Source organism: Ipomoea triloba, chromosome 12, assembly GCF_003576645.1.
Source record: "Ipomoea triloba cultivar NCNSP0323 chromosome 12, ASM357664v1".
NCBI lineage: Eukaryota > Viridiplantae > Streptophyta > Magnoliopsida > Solanales > Convolvulaceae > Ipomoea > Ipomoea triloba.
The window spans coordinates 21,984,817-22,006,640 of NC_044927.1; the positions used below are offsets into that span (position 1 = coordinate 21,984,817).

At 35.5% G+C, this 21,824-nt stretch overlaps 2 protein-coding genes across 2 annotated transcripts; both read left to right on the forward strand.

Moving 5' to 3' along the window:
* Nucleotides 1–7,534: 7,534 nt before the first annotated feature.
* On the forward strand, nt 7,535–14,089 carry LOC116000283 (aldehyde dehydrogenase family 2 member C4-like). The gene is made up of 9 exons (XM_031240348.1): nt 7,535–7,719; nt 8,256–8,398; nt 12,041–12,424; nt 12,525–12,614; nt 12,698–12,871; nt 13,001–13,138; nt 13,233–13,370; nt 13,480–13,541; nt 13,634–14,089. The coding sequence occupies exons 1-9, from the start codon at nt 7,614–7,616 to the stop codon at nt 13,905–13,907; spliced, it is 1,509 nt and encodes a 502-aa protein (XP_031096208.1). The 5' UTR covers nt 7,535–7,613; the 3' UTR covers nt 13,908–14,089.
* Nucleotides 14,090–14,605: 516 nt separating this feature from the next.
* LOC115999528 (ARF guanine-nucleotide exchange factor GNL2-like) lies at nt 14,606–21,139 on the forward strand. The gene is made up of 3 exons (XM_031239374.1): nt 14,606–15,043; nt 15,145–15,698; nt 18,091–21,139. Exons 1-3 carry the CDS (start codon nt 14,606–14,608, stop codon nt 21,137–21,139), a joined length of 4,041 nt encoding a protein of 1,346 aa, XP_031095234.1.
* The last annotated feature ends 685 nt before the right edge of the window (nt 21,140–21,824 follow it).

Consider the following 21,824-nt stretch of genomic DNA (forward strand, 5'->3'; position numbering starts at 1 on the left):
TACAACTTTTAAAATAACTGAAGGGGAAAAACGATAACTTTAATAACACAGGGGGAAAAAGTGCTATAAGCACGTAACATAGGGGGGAAAAGTGTCATTTTCCTTTTATTATATATACACAAAGAGAAAGAGAGAAGAAAATTAAAGAGATTAAATTTTTAGAGTAAGGTCCACTTTATACAAAGTGGACCCTAATCGGCTAATCCATGATATATCAATTATATATGTTTATACATTTTCATGGCATCTGAGGCTTTCATAACTACTGCATCTATGCACTTCCATTATTAGTTAATTAATTGTTACAAAAGCCTATGGTGAGTTTTGACATAATCTCGTGTTGTCACTGTCATGTCATTGTTAGATTTAATTAGAGTAAATACCAGTGGAGGTCTCCTGACTTTGATGGCACCGCTATTTTTAGTTCTCAACTTCTAAATCAACCACTTTTAGTCCTCCGACTTTGATGGCACCGCCACTTTTAGTCCTCAACTTTTAAATCAACCACTTTTAGTCCTCTTACTTTTTGTTTCTAGCCACCTATGGTCCTTCCTTTACAATTGGACATCTAATGTCATTTTCTCAAGGGCAATTCAGTCAGTTCATAATTAATGTATTTAATATTATGTTTCCTCATCGGAATACTTGAAGAAACCCTATTCTCCACTCTTCTTTGTTAACACTAAATTTTGGACCAAATGACTGAATTACTATTGAGAAAATGACATTAGATGTCCAATTGTAAAGGAAGGACCATAGGTGGCTAGAAACAAAAAGTAAGAGGACTAAAAGTGGTTGATTTAAAAGTTGAGGACTAAAAGTGACAGTGCCATCAAAGTCGGAGGACAAAAAGTGGTTGATTTAAAAGTTGAGGACTAAAAATGGCGGTGCCATCAAAGTCGGGGGACCTCCACTGATATTTACCCTATACAATTAAAATGGGACTCATATATATGTATAAAAATACTACGCGAGTATATCACTTTTTGTTTTAAATAAAAAAATTTGAACGACTTCGGCAAATCAGATGGGGAATTACCATATTCGTCAACTATGCTGGACCAAACTTGCGATCGGTACGGTGGCTCTCAACGTTGACGGCAGATACAGAATGGGAGGCTTTGCGGGCTTAATTCACACTGTGAGTAGAGAAGAAACAAACGGTTGTTATGCCATAGACTCATGTCTACCTTACAATGTGGATTCAGGTTCATGCTCACAAATTTTTAACTCTATATTCATAATTTTTAAAATTTATATTTACAATTACAGAACTCTATATTTAATGGTATAATACAATTTTTGAATCTATATAACAAAATTGTGTATATAGAGTTCTAAAATTATGAATATAGACTTGGGTCCACCTTACAAGGTGGAGCATAATTTGCCCGAAACGAAAAGTTGGGCAATACTCAATGGGCTGGAGTGAGCATGGAACAAAAGGATTAGAATTATCGGGTTGTTATGCCGTGGACCCAGGTCCACCTTGCAAGGTGAACCTGTGTCTACATTCACATACACTATACTCTACATTCACAATTTGTAAATTCCACATTTATACATTACAGGATTATATGTTTAGTAACTATATTACCACTGTTATGCATTCACACATTCAAAACTCTATATTCACATGTCCTATACTCCACATTCACAACTTGAGAACTCCACATTCACACATTACAGGGCTACAAGTTGCTAAAACTTCTTAACTCTATTACAGATTCACACATGCATAACTCTACATTCACGACTTCTATACTCCATATTCACAATTTGAAACCTCCACATTCACACATTTCTGGGCAACTCTACATTCACACAATCATAAATCTACATTCACGATTTCTATACTCTACATTCACACATTTTTGAACAACTCTATATTCAATAATATGTTTACTAATTTAAAAAAATTTAAAAAAAAAAAATGACGTAGTTTTGAACCCAGCAAGGTGGACCTGGGTCCACAGCATAATTTTCAACGAGGGCTATCAGGAGTTATTCTAAAATCACCAAGTTAGTGGGTTGTTGATTTTGTTAGTGGGGTAATCGTTACTGGTAGGTGTAAGTGGGTTAGTGCTTAGTACTTTAAGATATAGTTTGTTATTTCCTTTTAGTCTTTTACTATAAATAAATTGTACTACGGTACAATGCATTTTAATATATGAGAAGTAATAATTGTTAAGCTTCCTTTCTTTTTTCTCCTCTAAAATTATATATAAATATATTATATTTAATATATCTAACATTTGATATCACGGTCTTTCAACCTTTCAACTCCGAGATATTTCATATAGTGAGATATGTCAACGAATTTCAGTATTGTATGGTCGGGGTCCAAATTGGATGGGAAACTTGATTACAATTGATAAATTATGATGGTCACACATTTGAAAGCTCAAAATCTTTCGAGTGTTTTTGACCCCGCGCTACTAAATAGAGCTAATGCAATCCTTATACAGCGAGATCAACTAGCTTGGGACAGATTCACCAAGGTGTTGATTACTCCATTTTTGAGCAATTAGCTAGTGCTGAAAAATTAAAAGAAGCTTGCGACATCTTAAATGTCACACAAAGGAGTCGATCGGGCACAAAAGTCTAAGTTACAGTCGTTGAGAAGGTTGTATGATTGATGTGAGATGACCTCTACAGAAACAATATATAGGTATTTCTTTCATCTTAATGATATAGTGAAAAAGATGAGGTTATTTAACAAGATTGTGTTAAAATGGAAACCAATAGCAAAAGGTAGTTATTTAATCCTTTTGGTCCCTTCCTGTCAAAATTCTTAAACACCATAATGGGTTTTACAATATTTTTATTAGATTCTCACAATTTAACATTAAATCCTTTTGTCCCACATATTCTCATAAAATTCTAAGGCATTTGAAGGTTCTATCCATCCAACGACCAAAATTACAACAACCTTACAAAATTGAGAGTATATATATTAATTTGTAACGTTCGATAATAAAAAATTCAAAACAACTAATGACGTATAATTAAAAGAATAGAATCACTTTTTAAACAATTTAATAAAAATACCAATTTGACTTCCCTCTTGTGGTACCAATAAATAAATAATTATTTTGTCAGCATGAGCAGCTCAATTGGTCACATAGGTGAAGTTTGGAAAGAAAGACCACAGATCGAGTCAGGGCGCTCCTTATGCGCAACAAGCAAATGTCTAGCCTCTGTTCAACTGAGTTATCATGATTTACATTCTCTCAGATACTCTGTCAGGCCGGGGTGTGAGGGACCATTAGGATTGGATTTTTAACCTTTTGGGAAGAAGAATAAATAATTTATTTCATTGACAGTAAATAGATGAGGATCATTAAATCAGCATTCCATAAGCCAATTAATAGGCCCCCTTAAAGTCAAAACACTAAAAAAGAAAAAAATACAATGAATTTGGGAAAAGTAAATTATACAAGATTTTTTTAAAATAAAATAAAGAAAAGAAGAGAAAAGGAAGAGAGAAAAGAGTAACAGCAGCTTGTCATTGAATTGGGATGATGAGCTCATTACCGCAAACTGATGTTGACTAACACTCCAATCAACTTAAAACGACTCATACTTTGGGAAAATTGCACTATTGTTATCTTGTTATACGGAGTGTTTACTTTTGAATTTAGTCACATTTAATTTTATAATTTTATTAATATTGTTAATATTAGCCATTTTTATAATTCCACTTGATTAATGTCAGCTTTTGAAGAATCCAATAATTTTATTTATTTTCTCGATACAACAGAAAAGACAAAAAAACAAAAAAAAAAACCAAAAAAAAAAGAAAAAAGAATTAGGGTGTATTTGATTGACATGTTTAGCTATCAGGAATGTGTATCAAAATTATTGTTGTTGTTTGGTTGACAGATTTTTAATAAACTACTGTGGGTTTTAATTACCCCTTAATTGCAAAATCCATTCCCTAATAAAATAAGTTTTCATCGCCTTCCTCCTCAATCTTCCCAACTATTAATAATCATTCTCATTCCACCCTAGTACCAAACATGCAAAATACTTTCACCAAAACCAATTACCATTACCAAGTATTTGATACACATTCCGATTCCGATATGCAAATCAAACACACCCTTACATAAATCTAGGTTATACAATGTTCACTTTATCGGGTGTGAGGAGTGATGAAATACTATATGAGGGATCGTCAAACACATACATGCCAAAATGCAAAGAATGGGAAAAATCCGTCATCTAGTATGCACAAGTATTAGATTCATGCCAGCATAGACAGCTCAGTTGGTCACATGAGTGAAGTTTGAGAAAAATGACCAGGGATCGAGTTTGTCTATCTTCTCAGTCCCTGCTATGTCGAACTGGGGCGTGGGGGTCCTTGAAATTGAGGATTTAACATTTTGAGAAGAAAGTATTAGCTAAATTCACCAATAACATGATGTAAAAAGTGCCTTCATTCTTGACCTCCGTTTATCTTATTAACATCATTTTCTTATTAAAAGTGTTTATAAACGAGACACTACTAAGTAATAATTAGGTTGAGTTTTTTATGAGAACAAAAAATTGGTGATATATGTTATATGAACGTCTTTTGGGAAATACGGAATTATACTTGTGAAATTACTAAATTATTATAAAAGATCAATTTAATGTTAAATAGATAAAAATGCAACAGATTATCAAAGTATCAATGTTAGTAAATTCATGAAATTAAGTGTGATTAAATTGAAATTTAAAGATTAAATAGGATAATATCACACAAATTGTGAAATTACAAATAATACTGTACTATTTACCATAAAAGTTTTAAAAATTTTCAGGAAGACTACAATTTGGGACAATGGAATCTCTGCGGACGGAGTTGTTTAGTGTGAAAACCAAAATCGACAGTGTTTTTTACGATATTAAAGTGTTTGTGGGATTCTAAAGTTTACTCTTTTTTTTTTTCTCTCTCTTTTCCAGGAATGAATATTCTTTTTTTATATTATATTGACCTACAATTAGATGTTAGTGGATAGCATATAGCGAATTGTATTAGCAAATTATTTTTAACTGTTTGTAAAAAATATAAATTAGTGATTTATGATTAGTTACGTTGTTAATGATTTCAAAAAACTGATTAGTTGTTAATAGGTATGTACGTGTGTGTGTGTATATATATATATATGTATATATATATATATATATATATATATATATATATATATATATATATATTTATTTATTTATTTATTTATAAATTATTATGTAAAAATATTATATTATTCATGGTTATCAATTATTTTATAATTATTAATTATTAATTATAGTTAATAAATTAATTTTATAAAATATATGCATGCACATATATATATATAGACAAGATAATTGAGCATTAGCACTCGATCCGAAATATCAGCACTAACCTGAACGCACTGAACGGACGTGGAAGAGGCCATTACGCATTAAAGAGGAGAAGCCACTCCAACGGCTCCTCAGTATTAATACCCACTTACTGAAGGACATTGAAAAGGTCACTTACTGCGCATTGAAGTGGAAGCAAAGAATCGTTGCACTCAGGCATTTAAAAAGACACTCACACTCATAGAGTAGGGGAGGCAACATTACTAGACTAAAGCTCACTATTGTACTCAACATTGTACTCATCACTGAGGTTAATAATACAAAGATATCGGTAACATTCTTACTGTCATTGGTGCTTTCATTGAGAGTTGGGTCATGATAATGGAGAGCCGTTGGAGTAATTATTATCCTATCAATGTGTCGTCTTTGTGTAACGGGTGACCGTTTGTTGCCTTCGGATCAGTGTTGATAATTCGGGTCAGGTGCTGATGCCCAATTATCCTGTCACTAGTCCCCCACTGCCTAGCCAACCAGGGCAAACAAAGTTTTTTTTTTCTTTCCTAAAATTCATTAAATTGAAATACCAACGAGGGACATGAGATTTTAACTCCATGAAATTGAGTATTTCAATCTTAAAGAATTGCAATTCTCTCCAACCAAACAAACGAATTTGTTTGCCTTTGAAATTATGTGAGAATTAGGTGAATATGAAATTGTAATTTCCTCCAACTAAATGTCCCATTAGAGATCCAAATATGAACAAATAGCCTTGACTATCTAGTTAAAATTGATAACTAAATATTTTTTTTTAGAAAAAAAAATTAACTAAATTCAATTGCAACTACAACAATTGGGTTCATGCGTGAAGCGGTGAATACATAGTCAACATGATCAAAACAAAAAATACGGAGTATTTTTAAGCCGCCTTTGACACGCGCGGCTGATGAGAATTGGGATAAAGAATAAATAATGTAAGTGATTTATTTTTTAAAAGAAAAATTGTATGAGTTAATTGAAAATAATTAAATAATAACTTTGTATGAATATACGTACATATACATACATATATAAAGAAACCCTATATATAAGAGGTGGAGGGAGAAAGGGGCAACTACCCCACTCTAAATCTATCTAAAAACATAATAAGTTTCAATCAAAGTTATATCTCTCATTTATGTTCATGTTTTTAATGCTAACCATTTTGTACATTGTGCTTTTAGAGTTATACTATACAAATTTTTGGACAAAAATACCATTGCCGTTATAACTTCCGTTATCTTTTCCATTAACTTTACCATGCACATGCATCCACCACATCTTTTCTTATATTCTTTAATGATAATAATAGTTGTAGACATTATATATTGGATTAATATAATAAATAAATTTTTTCATTTAGATTTTAATTAATAATAATTTGTTAGTTATTTTTTAAAATATATATATTGGACATATGTTTTTGCGCATCGCGCATAAAAAAAGACTAAGTATGGTCCTATATATGTGATGATGAGGTGACATGTATAGCAAGTTTGCATGGCATGTCACGTATGTTATATATTAAAATAACATTCTTAGTGTAAAAAATGTTACTCCACATTAATTTTTTTTAAAAAAAGTACATAATATTCACCGTACCACATAGCGTGAATATTGATTTATTTTGTGAAGTAAATATAATAATTATGATGGACTTTTTGTAATATAACAAATGGCGTGGACCACCAACGTACCGCACAAAAAGTGGACATTTGGGCCATTGGCAAACTACTACTACTACTTATTATTATTATTATTATTATTATTATTATTTAAGATGTGTAATAACATTAACGCTTAATTTTTATTTAAATGTGGGTAATTAATCGATATGGATTATAGTAATATACGTGCCCACAAGGCCACAAAGCCACCATCTACCATTACAGTAATATCCGCACGTTATATTTTATTGTTGTCATTTAGTTAATCGTCACTGTATCTACAGAAGTCAAAACCCAGCCTGGGATTTACGTCAAATTATAGTTAATTTTTGCCGCCCTTTATTATTGGTTTTATATACGTAGTATATAAAAAAAAAAATCATTTGCATTAAATAGCAAAAATAAAAATAAAATATTTGGTTGACGGAGACTGCTTCAGATTTCATAAATTCCAACTCGGGCTTGGGCTATTTATAACCCGGGTTGCATGTGCTACCCAGTAGCCTTCAAGTAGCCATTGCCCAAAAAAACACATTTTCAGAGAGAAACAGAGAAAGAGAGAGAGAGAGAGAGAGAGAGATGGCACCAGCTCAGTCCAATGGAGATGCAGAACATCATGTGAAGATTCCTAAGATTAAGTTCACCAAGCTCTTCATCAATGGAGATTTTGTCGACTCTGTTTCAGGTTTTTTTTCTGTTTCCCTTTCGATTCCTCCGTCCTGCAGTTTCTTCTTAATCGCAATTTTGTTAAAATCAAATTATGATTTCGGAATGAAAGTTCAATAGTTTCGGAGAGTACGATGCTGTTGAAACTGTGATGATTATTGAACCGATCAAATTAAAACATCACCTCTGCAGACAAGCTAATAAGGTTTAAGGTTGCCAAAAATTGCAAAATTTAGCCCCTTCTTCCTGTGGTTTACAATCACATGATTGTTGAATCGTGCTCTATTTGTTGAGTTTACTGTTTAGCTATTTGCCCCCTTTGTGTTCTTCGCCCAACTAAAACCACAAATTCAGCTTTATTTAGCGCATAATCTCGTAAAACAATGACAGACTCTTATGTAAAAAAATAATAATAAAATATTGGGGTACGTACTACGTAGCATAGGTTCATGTGCTTGCAAATATCTATGGCATGATATATATATATATATATATATATTTATAAATGATATAATTATATTAATTTTGATTAAATAAATGAATAAAAAATTGCAGGCCGGACATTCGAGACGGTAGATCCGAGTAACGGCGAGGTAATTGCGAGAGTGGCGGAAGGAGACAAAGAAGACGTTGACTCTGCCGTTAAGGCAGCCCGTGAAGCCTTTGACCATGGCCCCTGGCCTCGCCTTTCCGGAGCAGTATGTCCTTCTTTCCTTTTTTGACCATATACAATTAATTGCAATTTTTATTTTTGTGTTTTTTAATGTTTAATTCTTATTTATTAATTTCATTACATTTTATTTTGACTTCGATGATAGTTGGATGTTAGTTATTCATTACTAATTCCCTAAATCCTGTGTGCATATTAAATATGGAATACTTTATATAAAAAATTATAAATTTTTCTATGAGTCAAACACATACTACACTTTTATTGAAAGTATCACTTGTTCTCAGAAAAATATTAATGAAAATGTAATACTTATTGATTCATAAAAAAATATTATATTTTCGTTGAAAAATATTACCCGTTTCACATTATACGATTTTATGTAGGACGAACCATTACTAATTTTGTCTCATTTATGTAGTAATTTTTTTTAGGGTTAAAAGTTGAATTATTATCTTCTAATAAATGCTGTCTGTTATCAATTCCTTTTCTAACTCTCTTAAAACTTATTTTAAAGCACTTACATAATTCTGACGTGTATCGTTAAAGAAATATAAATTTGTCTTATTTTAAGAAAATGAGATACAATTTGATACGAAAAAACTTAGTATATAAATATTAAACCTCTGGTTTACAGAAAAATTCATAGTATAACCTTAACTTATAAAGAACTACAATGAGGTAACTAGTTTAAGTGTTTCATAGCTGATCAGTTTAAATTAAGAAAGTCAATTGGCAACTTCACATGAAGTCAAATATAAAATCTTTGAATTACCAAACTAATTTTCCAATCTTTGAATTACCAAACTAATTTTCCAACTAGTTTGACTGGATTAACTATTAAATCTAAAAATAGGGTACATGTGTTGTATGCAATTTAGAAACAAAATTCAAATAGGAACTTTTTGACTGCATACTAGGAAGAAGTGAAGAACGTGGTATGTGTTGGACCGTTTGTGTGTGATTAACGTTTGGCCGACCAAGGCAAATTAGAAATACAAACACAAAGGAAATTAAAGAAGGAAATATGGTATAATTGTTTGACTAGTAAGATCTAAATATTAGTCTCTCCATTCCATTTTGTTTGTCTGATTTAATTAACGAGACATGATTGTAGTTATTTTTAATTTAACTTTTCGTAATATTAAGTTTAGCATTAGTATATATAAAATTTATATATTTAAAAACTACATTAAACGAACTATTAAACACAAAAAAAATCAAATTTAAAAATAATTTAAAATTATTAAAGAAAATAAACAATAAAAAAAGAGTTGGTCTGACCAATAAATAGTAAATATGACATGCAAAATGGGATATAGAGAGTATAAAGAAACATTGATAATGATACCTACCAGGTTTCAGAGGATTAATCTTGATTTCAACCATTTATACACTATATAATATAGTTATTAAATTACATCTTATTATTATTCAATGTAAGTTTTTAATTGTTAATGCCAACATCAGTTTTAAGTGGATTTTATATGCTAAGGTACCCGATAGGCCAGTATTGAAAAATTAATTAACCTTATCAATTGTTTATGTTTCTGTCGTTGTTCAAGTTTGTGTCATTTGAAAATGATACTTTGTCTTAAAAGAAAAAAAATGAAATCACAAATTCAATTTTTGTCAACACTTTCTTGGTCGTATTCGTGACATTGAATTTTCCTTGTACAATTTACCTCTAATATGTGACTTGCTAATTATTACACATTAGTGAAGTTTACTTAGTATACATCATCGATTCATTGAGTACTGGTGAGTTTTTATCCTCACCAAAAAAGAGTTATACAGAACAACAAATTTGGTCTCTTTTTTTTTCTTTTTTTTCTTTTTTTTTTTTTTGTGAAAAATTCATCATTAGTACGAGTCACTGCACAAAAAGAGTTTATTTTGTCCAAATAATTGAAACGATCTGTTGGGGTCCAAAAGTTACCCTTTTTTCCAAAAAAGATTCCTTTCTTTTTAGCATATCTTTAGAATAGTTGCATTGTTGTTAATGATGTAATATATAGTTTTCCTGTTTTATACGTAAGTGGTCGAGAAAATTGTAATACGAAAAGTCTTTTGAACCACAATTTTCTTTTCAAATGCATCATTTAAATCGATTGATTTTAAAATGGCCCCTCTTATTATACAATTCATCAATAAAGTCTCGCTTCTAACAGTAGAGTGATGACTCAAATCCTACCGAGAACATGAGGAATCAATCATCAAGGAACTTTGAACAATTAGTGGTGGTGAAAATCACTTGTGTTCAGAAATGTATGAGAGAATTTGGAATCACATAGGGAATTTGGGATTTATTTCCTCCATGAGTCTTGGAATGAGTTCATAGAGGTCTAAGATATAATTTGGTAAAATCAGAAAACTTGAATTATTATTATTTTTTTAGTATTATCGGTTGTACTACAGTGTAGTATTTGTTCAATATATTTTATATATCAGTTTTAGCCCAAAGAGTCTATTATTATTATTATTATTATTAAAGAAAGAGATACATCAAAGTTTTTTATATGGAATTCGTACCACTTTTTTGTGGAAGAAAATAACCTTTTGGAAATTAGTGATTTAGTCGCGCATTAACTACTCTGATGATGAAGACTACTGAAGACGTACTGCTGGCTTAGTTTGAATGGTGGAATATAGATGAAATATAAAATTTTAAAAAAACAATCTTAAAAGAAAGAAAATTGAAGGCAAAATAATTTTTAAAAAAATGACAAGAAATTTAATCTTTTAATTATTATTTTTTTCATATTCCTTTTTTTTAATTGATTTACTGTTAAATTTAAAAATTCTCCAATTAAAATATTAGTCAATGATGAATCAAAATAGGCAGCTTTCTTCTTTCCAAACAAGCCCAATTTATTACACCAATCAATTTTACCTATTCAAACACGGCACTGATGTTTTTTGCTTCTTATTTAGTTTTGAACATTCTAGACTAGATTGAACTTAGCAGCCATTAAAAAGTATAGACAGGAGAATCCAACTAAATTAGTCAAGTCACAACATTGTAAGTTTGACTTTTAACGGGCCGAGAGCGACAAGGTTATAAGTTCGACTTTTAGCGAGAGTGGCCTGTTGACCATCTTGATTTGAACTGGTTAGTTATTGGCAACATAGAGTGACTTATCTGATTCTTTGCTGACTAAGATCATAAGACGGTATTTACCCAGACATACTGTTGGGTCATGTGTGTACATCTGAAGTCTGAATACCTGACATAGAGCTGGTTACACAAGAAACTTTTATGGTGTAGTGACCAAAATGGGCAATCATCATCTTGCTATTATGAATGTGATGGCCCCCATATTAATTGCATAAACTGGGTTAGGTTTCTTTCCTTCATGGAAGGCTAGTCATCACTGCCACCCATCCAGTTATTTATTGGTCACAAGTAGTTAGGTAGCATCAAATCATCACAAGTCATGTTTTGTCAGATCGTGTTCGATCAGTACATTTCACACGAGTCAATACTAAATTAAATGACATATTGATAATTAGATTGCACATTTTTGTTTTATATATTATATGTTTAACACTATCATGTTAATATTTGTTTCATTTCGTGTAAAGCACGTAGATCAATATTGTTCACAATTTCATTTAATTATGATTTACGTTGCAATAAACATTTGATTAATGTTGGACTAATCACCAGGAGAGACAAAAGATAATGCTGAAATTAGCGGACTTAATTGAGGAAAATGTGGATGAAATAGCAGCCCTGGATGCACTTGAGGGTGGGAAGCTGTTCACTGAAGGGAAGTACGTAGATGTCCCATCGGCGGTAAGGGATTTCCGGTACTATGCCGGCACCGCCGACAAAATCCACGGCACGACATTGAAGATGTCGCGCGGCCTCCAAGGCTACACATTGCTCGAGCCAATAGGTGTCGTCGGACACATAATTCCTTGGAATTTTCCGGCTCAGATGTTCTCGCTTAAGGTTGCTCCTGCACTGGCCGCTGGTTGTACCATGGTCGTCAAGCCAGCTGAACAGACCAATCTGTCCGCCCTGTTTTATGCTCATCTTTCTAAACTAGTAAGTAAAAAAATTTAAACCGATAATAAGACTGCACATTTATTATTTATATATATATATATATTATGTTGAATGGGTTGAATTCATTGTTTTGTAACAGGCAGGGGTCCCTGATGGAGTGCTGAATATTGTGACAGGGTTTGGGCGCACGGCTGGCGCGGCTATTAGCTCTCACATGGACATTGATAAGGTAAGATTCATTAACAAATGTAGTATAAAACAACATCGTACAGCAGCTAAAAACTAACAACGTCAATTTTCTTGTTTTTCCAGGTTTCTTTTACAGGGTCGACAGAAGTAGGGCGCCTGATCATGCAGGCTGCAGCTGCTAGCAACTTAAAACCTGTCTCATTGGAGCTCGGTGGGAAGTCGCCTTTCATAGTTTTCGACGATGTTGATGTTGATCAAATTGCTGGTCTTGCTCTAGCAGCTTCCACATTTAACAAGGTAATTAAACCCTAAACCTTAAAAAGTTCATTTGAATCCAGTCAAACTAACACTGAAAGACTGAATCTAATCAATAGGTGCGTGGAACTCTCTCAATTAACTGATTCTTTGTGTTTTTAACATTTCCAGGGCGAGATATGCGTGGCGGGGTCTCGTGTGTTTGTTCAGGAGGGGATTTATGATAAATTTGTGGAGAAAGTGGTGGAGAAAGCAAAAGCCAAAGTGGTTGGAGACCCTTTTGATCCAAATGTTCAGCAGGGACCCCAAGTATATATATACATGAATTATTTCGGAAAACCCTATTATCTCTTAGCATTTAGCACAGTTTCCTTAAACTCCATTACTCCACTTGTCGTTGCAGGTTAGCAAAACCCATTACGAGAGGGTGCTGTCATACATTGAACATGGCAAGAGGGAAGGCGCAACGTTGTTAGCCGGTGGGAAGCCATTGGATAGGAAAGGATACTTCATCGAGCCCACCATATTCGCAGATGTCACGGTGAAATTCTTCCTCTGATCTCGACATCTCGTTCTCTAATTCTGTTATCAAATTAATGTGTGTCGTCTCAACTAAAAAGCTAAATATAACCCTGACGGGTCTTGTGCAGGATGACATGATCATTGCCAAGGAAGAAATTTTTGGACCTGTTATGTGTATACTGAAGTTCAAGTAAGCTGATGCAACCCCATGACTGCAATTTTATGCCTTTTTAGTGAGAAAGAAATGAGTTTATAATGACACGAATCTCGGGTCAAATGCAGGAGCGTGGAGGAGGTGATCGAGAGGGCGAATTCGTCAAAGTACGGATTAGCAGCCGGGATCATGACAAACAACTTGAACATTGCCAACACAGTCTCGCGGTCAGTGAAATCAGGCGTTATATGGATCAATTGCTATTTTGCGTTCGACTCAGATGCCCCATTTGGTGGCTACAAAATGAGTGGATTCGATAGAGAAATGGGAATGGAAAGCCTTTCTAAGTATCTTCAAGTGAAGACTATTGCCACTCCTGTCTATAACTCTCCGTGGCTGTGATCCATCCCCTAAGACAGGACAGGGGATTTTGATGTAATAATCTGTTTAGTATCCATTGCAGTGTTCGGATTCCATGTTAAACAACAACTGTTTTTTATTGGCATGAAGTAGATCGCTCGAGTGATTATATTATATTACAAATATGAAACTCAATCAAGTCGAGTTGATATGATTTTGTTGAATTATCTTGTTGCATTTTATTTGCCTAGAACTTGTTAGTTTATGTATATAAACAAATCCAAATCTAATTAACTGTGTTTATATTTAATTAAAAAAAATTGACATTTTAAACATTCATTTTGATGTAATATTTTCAGTGGGATCCACTCTGACTTGGGTCAAAAGTCAGAGTAAAGAAACAGAGTCACATTTGTCTTGCATTAAATCAGAGTCATCAGACAAAGGTGTATAGCTTTTGTGTATTTATTACAAAAAGGTTTTTGTATGGTTAAAAATTAGAGAGTTGAATATTTCCATAACAACATCTTTTTCCCATTGTTTTCGGCTATAACTTGGGGGCTAACTGGTGTCTCTAATTAAAGACTTTAATTCCATTTGTACCCTCCAATCTCATACTAATTGCACCCCTCAGCCAGGAGTAAAACCGTCATTCCACACACCAACTGAAATCAACCGCTTTTGGAACTCAAATAACAATAAACCTGTCTCTCTCTCACTTCCAAAGTCTGAAGCCAAGCATGACGAGACTAAGGAGAAAAGAGCTTGGAATCTCATGCATGCTAAACACGGAGGTCGGCGCCGTCCTCGCCGTGCTCCGCCGCTCCTCCGACGGGGGCCACTACTTCGCGGCGGAGGAATGCTACGACACCCCGATCTCCCAGTCCCTCAAATCCCTCCGAGCCCTCATCTTCAACCCCCAGCAAGAATGGCGCAACCTCGACCCCTCGCTCTACCTCTTGCCGTTTCTCGACGTCATCCAGAACGACGAGGCCCCCGCCGCCGCCACCGGCCTGGCTCTCTCCTCCGTCTTCAAGATCCTCAAGCTCGAAATCTTCGACCACAAAACCCCCGGCGTTAGGGAGGCCATCAACTCCTCCGTCGCCGCTATCACCAGCTGCCGCCTCGAGAAGACCGACCCCGTCTCCGAAGACGCTGTTATGATGAAGATATTGCAGGTCTAAGAGATCTTTGTACGACTACAAATCCTTATACATCATTTAATTCTTTTTTATTAGTCGTGGATCAATCAATTCATTAAAAAGTCTTTTTTGGTCAGGTGTTGACGGCGATCATGGCACACTCGGCGTCGATCTGGCTGACAGACCAGGCGGTGTGCACGGTCGTGAACTCGTGCTTCCAGGTGGTGCAGCAGTCGGCGAGCCGGGGCGATCTGCTGCAGCGCAGCGCCAGGTTCACGATGCACGAGCTGGTGCACATAGTGTACTCGCGGCTGCCGGAGGTGGAGGTGACGGACTGGGAGAATTCGGAGTCGGACACGGAGGACAGCGCGATGGACGATTCCGGGTACGGGATCCGGGCGGCGGTTGATATCTTCCATTTCCTGTGCTCGTTGTTGAACGTGGTGGAAGTGGTGGAATCCGACGGGGTGACGTACCAAACAGCGGACGAGAGCATTCAGCTTTTCGCACTCGTTTTGATCAATTCCGCCATCGTGTTGAGCGGCGACAGCATCGGCATGCACCCCAAGCTGTTGAGGATGATACAGGACGACCTGTTCCACCACCTCATTCACTATGGCTCCTGCTCCGGGCCTCTCGTTTTATCCATGATTTGCAGCATTGTCTTGAACATCTATCACTTCCTTCGCAGGTAAGCTCATATTCAGCCTACAATTTATTTATTTTTTTGGCTGTATAAGAAAACTGCAACCACTATCTAAAGATGTATACAACATAACTCACTATCTATTGTGAGTCGAAGTTGTAATTCTGTAATTATTAAGTAAATAGACTGACCCATTTTTTGGTTGGAATTTCCCTATTAGGGGAAATGCTAATGACCAACTTGGCTGCGAGGCAAACCTGTCATGCCTTGTGACCCTAGTCTGCAAATGAAATAAATCAACAGTCTAGGAATGGTAAATAGCTTAGGTTATTTATAATTCAAATCAATGGAGATTTTGTCGACTCTGTTTCAGGTGTTTTTTTTTTTTTTTTTTTTTCTGTTTCCCTCTCGATTCCTCCGTCCTGCAGTTTCTTCTTAATCGCAATTTAAAAAAAAAAATCAAATTATGATTTCGGAAAGTTGAATAGTTTCGGAGAGTACGATGCGGTTGAAACTTTGATGATTATTGAACCGATCAAAACAAAACATCACTTCTGCTGACAAGCTAGCTAATAAGGTTTAAGGTTGCCAAAAATTGCAAAATTTAGCCCCTTCTTCCTTTGGTTTACAATCACATGATTGTTGAATCGTGCTTTATTTGTTGAGTTTACTGTTTAGCTATGGGCCCCTTTTGTGTTCTTCGCCCAACTAAAACCACAAATTCAGCTTTATTTAGCGCATAATCTCGTAAAACAATGACAGACGACTCTCTTATGTAAATTAAAAAATTGTATTTAATTAAGTTTTTAAATAAAAAATTAAAATATTGGGGTACGTACTACGTAGCATAGGTTCATGTCAATAGGTCTCTATAATTGGGAGGCAAACCTGTAATTTTGTACATAGTAATGTAACTCTAAACAGTAGAGGAATGGTAAATAGCTTAGGTTATTTATAATTCAAATCAAGAAAGCCAACAGATCGCTCCAGCTATGAGTCAACAAATAAACATATGGTACACCAACATATGTTGTTCATAACTAACTAGTCAGAACCTAGAAGACCAATAGGTCGCCCCAATCGAGATTCGGCGAACTTGTAATTTTGTGTAGAGTGTAACCCTAGATAGCAAAGAAATGGTAAATAAGCTTAGGTTATTCATAGCTTACCAGATCAAATCAAGAGACTAATAGGTCACTCAAGCTGAGGGGGGTGTATTCAATTTAGATTTTTAACAACTCTTTAAAAGTCTACCGGTATTGGATCCAAACTTTTCAAAACTCTTTAAAAGTATGCCGATCTTCGATTAAGATTTTTATAGAGTATTTAAAAGTCTACTGGTATTCAAAAAGTTATTAACTTTCGTATACTCTGTCAGAATAGGATTTCGATAAACTTTTTCTTCATTAATATAAATAGATGAAATCCAACCCTCTAACCCCAAACTTTTCAATATTCTCTACAAACCTTTTTTTCCTCTTTTTTTTCCTCTATTTAAACTAGACAAAATTTTCATCAATTGTACAATATGTCTCAAACTTTGTTACGAAAAATTATTTATTAATATTGACATCAATTTTTTTTGCTGCGAGGGATTGCTACGAACAGCAAAAATAAAAATTAAAAAAAATTGATGTTCGCAGCGCTGCGAACAGCACAGCAGCCTGTTTCGCAGCTAAATTTGCTGCCGCAACCAGCAGCAAGTGCTGCTGGTTGCAAAATTAGTAAAAATTTATATTTTAAAATTCTATTTAATTAATATAATTTTAAATAATTTTATTTTCATTAATTATTAATATATGTATTTATATAAGAAAATAAAAATATATTCAATGCATTCAAAAATATATTAATTAAAATTTTATTTAATTTAAAAATATTTTTGTAGTTGCTGTTGGTTGTATTTTTTTAAATGCATTAATTTATTTATGATCTATAGAAAAATATTTTTGTAAGAAAATTATAAATAATAGAAGTTTTAAGAAGAAGTTATGGAATGTTTGTAAGGATGTATTCAATTTAGAGTTTTAATAACTTTTGTAAAATTTTTAATATGAAAAAGTTTTTAAAAGTTTATAAATATTTGTTGTACAGATATTTATAAACTTTTACAAAGTTGATGAAAGTTTTAAAGATTATAGGATAGTCTACAAGAACTCTACAAAAGTCAATTAAAATCCATCACTTTAAAAGTCTTTGAAAATCTTTAAAAGTCTTGATTGAATACACCCCCCTAAGAGTCAGCAAAGGAACACACGATAAACCAATCTAAATTATTCATAGCTACCGATCATAACCAAGAAAACCAATAGACTATTCTGGTTAGAAGTTGAACTTGTAACATTATAATTACAAAGTTAATAGTTGGACCAACTAGATTGGAATTTTCCCTACAATTTTACATTACATGCTCAACCATATATCAGTCCATTTCCAGGTCGGTTCGCCTTCAACTGGAAGCCTTCTTCTCATTCGTGTTATTCAAAGTGGCGGGCGCAACCAACACATTGGCACTCCAAGAAGTGGCAGTGGAAGGGCTGATAAACTTCTGCAGGCAGCCCACATTCGTGGTGGAAGCCTACGTGAACTACGACTGCGATCCCACTTTCAGGACAGTTTTTGAGGACACAGGAAAGCTGCTATGCAGGCACGCCTACCCTTCAGGTGGAGCTCTCACCAGCTTGCAGCTCCAATCCTTCGAAGGCCTATCCACCATCATCCACAACATCGCGGACAACATCGACAGGGAAGGCGACAACACCCCCTCGGGACCATACCCCGTCGAGATTGGCGAGTACAGGCCTTTCTGGGAGGAGAGGGTGAAAGAGGATGAAGATTTGGATACCTGGATAGACTTTGTGAGGGTTAGGAAGGCTCAGAAGAGGAAGATTTTGATTGCTGGTGACCATTTTAGCCGCGACGAGAAAAAAGGATTGGAGTATTTGAAACATTCGGGTTTGGTGTCAAATAGTTCTGATCCTAAAGCTTATGCTATGTTCTTTAGATACACACCAAAACTGGACAAGACTGCCATTGGGGATTTCCTTGGAGATCCTGAGGATTTCCACCTTAATGTCCTCAAAGAGTTCACAGACACATTTGAGTTCACTGGAATGGTATTGGATAATGCCCTGAGAACTTACCTGGAATCTTTCAGGCTGCCGGGAGAATCCCAGAAGATTCAGAGGGTTCTTGAAGCATTTGCTGAGAGATTCTATGAGCAGCAATCTTCTGAAATCTTTTACAGCAAAGATGCGGTTTTTATCCTGTGTTATTCTGTGATTATGCTCAACACGGATCAGCACAATCCCCAGGTGAAGAAGAAGATGACAGAAGACGAATTCATAAGAAATAATAGAGCAATCAATTCAGGTCAAGATCTCCCCAGGGAATACCTCTCTGAGCTCTTCCAGTCCATTTCTGCAAACGCAATCCTCTTTGATTCCGCTGGAACTCCTCAAGAAATGAGCCCGAATCAATGGATTCAGCTAATCAACCGATCCAAGCGTATGAACCCCTACATAATGTGTGATTTCGATCGTCGTCTAGGCAGGGATTTGTTCGCTTCCATTGCAGGCCCTTCAGTTGCTACTTTAGCAGCCATTTTCGAACAGGCGGATGAGGAAGAAGTCCTCCATGAATGCATTGAAGCACTGTTTTCAATTGCCAGGATTTGCCAGTACGGCCTAGACGACACCCTCGACGAGCTCGTCTGCACTTTCTGCAAATTCACAACACTCCTAAACCCCTACGCGTCCGCAGAAGAAACACTATACGCTTTCAGCAACGACATGAAGCCCCGAATGGCCACTCTGGCAGTTTTTACCATAGCCAACAACTTCAAGAACTTCATCAGAGGCGGATGGAGGACGATAGTCGACTGCCTCTTGAAGCTCAAGAAGCTAAAACTGCTCCCGCAATCCGTGGTTGAGCCCGAGGCTAAAACCCGCCACGAAAGGTCTGCTTCGACGTCTATTTCAGCCAGCCAGGACTCGAAATTCGGGCGAAAGCGCCACCCTTGTGGGGTAGTTGGGAGATTCTCACAGTTCCTGTCAATGGACAATGTAGAAGAGTCTCTAAACATGGGTGTGAGCGAATTCGAGAACAACTTAAAAATCATCAGCCAGTGCCGCATAGGCAGCATTTTCAACACAAGTTCATCTCTCCCTGAAGATACAGTCCAGAATCTAGGGCGTTCCCTTATATACTCTGCAGCAGGGAAAGGCCAGAAATTCAGCACAGCAATTGAAGAGGAAGAAACTGTAGGGTTTTGCTGGGATTTAATTGTGGCAATTGCCTCAGCCAATATTAATAGACTCCCTACTTTTTGGCCTTACTACCATGAATACCTCCTAGATGTTGCCCAATACCCTCTCTTCTCACCCATCCCATTTGCAGAAAAAGCCATTGTTTCTCTCATGAAAATCTGCCTTAAACTCCTATCCTCATTCCAGGCTGACAAAGCCCCTGAAGAACTCATCTTCAAGTCCATAAACCTCATGTGGAAACTCGAAAAGGAAATCCTGGACACATGCTCTGAGTTCATAGTCCACTCTGTAACCATAATCATGAACGAGTACCCCGCGAATCTCCAAACCGTCCTGGGATGGAAATCTGTCCTGCATTTGTTATCCATCACAGGGCGCCACCCGGAAATGTATGATCAGAAAGTCGAGGCCGTGATCAACCTAATGTCCGACGGGGCTCACATTTCCAGGCTAAATTACCCTTTCTGCATTGAAACAGCGTTTGGGTTCGTTGCCTTGAAGAACAGCCCCCTGGAAAAGAACATAAAAATCATGGATTTGATGAGCAACACTGTAACTTTACTAGTTAATTGGTTCAAAAGCGGGTACAGCGATCCCGGTGGGCCCTCGTCCGAGGAAAACAAAGCGCTCATGTCTCCGAATTTCACAGTGTCTTGTTTCGTGAAACTAGGAGAAGCATTCAGGAAAACAAGCTTATCAAGAAGAGAAGAAATTAGAAACCACGCGGTGATCTCCCTACAGAAAAGCTTCTCCTTAGCCGAGGACCTAGGGTTTACGCCCTCCAATATTGTCAATTGCTTCAAGCTCGTGATCTTCGCCATGGTGGACGACCTGCACGAGAAGATGCTGGAGTATTCAAAGCGGGAGAACGCGGAGAGGGAGACGAGGGGGATGGAGGGGACTCTGAAGCTCTCCATGGAAATGCTTACAGGAGTTTATCTGCAGTATTTGAAGTTGATCTCTGAGAGCCCCGATTTCAGGGGGTTTTGGATGGGGGTTTTGAGGAGGATGGATACTTGTATGAAGGCTGATTTGGGAGAGTATGGGGAGTCGAGATTGCAGGATAATATCCCGGAATTGCTCAAGAAAATGGTGTCCACCATGAAAGAAAAGGAGATTCTTGTGCAGAAAGAAGATGATGATCTTTGGGAAATGACGTATATTCAAATCCAGTGGATTGCTCCTTCGCTCAAGGAAGAACTGTTCCCTGATAATTGACCAAAACTTGTTGTTTGTGTATTCACTCAGTTATTACAGTTATATTACTTTCACATTTTATTTATTTATTTGCATATTTTTATACCACATGGAATTGTTTGTATAGATTAGTACAATAATCTATATCAATTCAATGTAATTAATGCTAAAGTGAAACAAGTAAATCATAATTTGATAAAACAGCCCAAATCAGAATATAAAAATACCTGAAATCAAAGAATAATTTGACACCAAAATTTGCTCCTTCACTGATGAATGACGATTAAGCAAAACTTGTGTATTCATTGAACAGTTTACATTCCCTTCTCATTTTTTTTAATTTTTTTTTATATATATTTATCAAACATAGAATTCTTTCAACTTTTGGTGTCATGAACCACCAGCCCATTGTATTAATAATCATGGTATCGATAAATATTGTTAACTATGTTATAATTATACTTGATAGTTGATACTATTAATTTTGATACTGATCCACACTCTAAAAAGCTTTAACAAAATAATTATTACTTGAACATCATTAATAAAGTACCATCTGAAAAGCCAAGACCTTGTGGTTTAGTGGCACCCGATTGCACCCCCATATGAAAGTGGTGGGTTTGAGACTGTGGAGGCAATGCTTTATGAACAGATACTGCATTGTAACAGATTCGAGGCCATTGAACGCAAAATAATTCAATTGAAC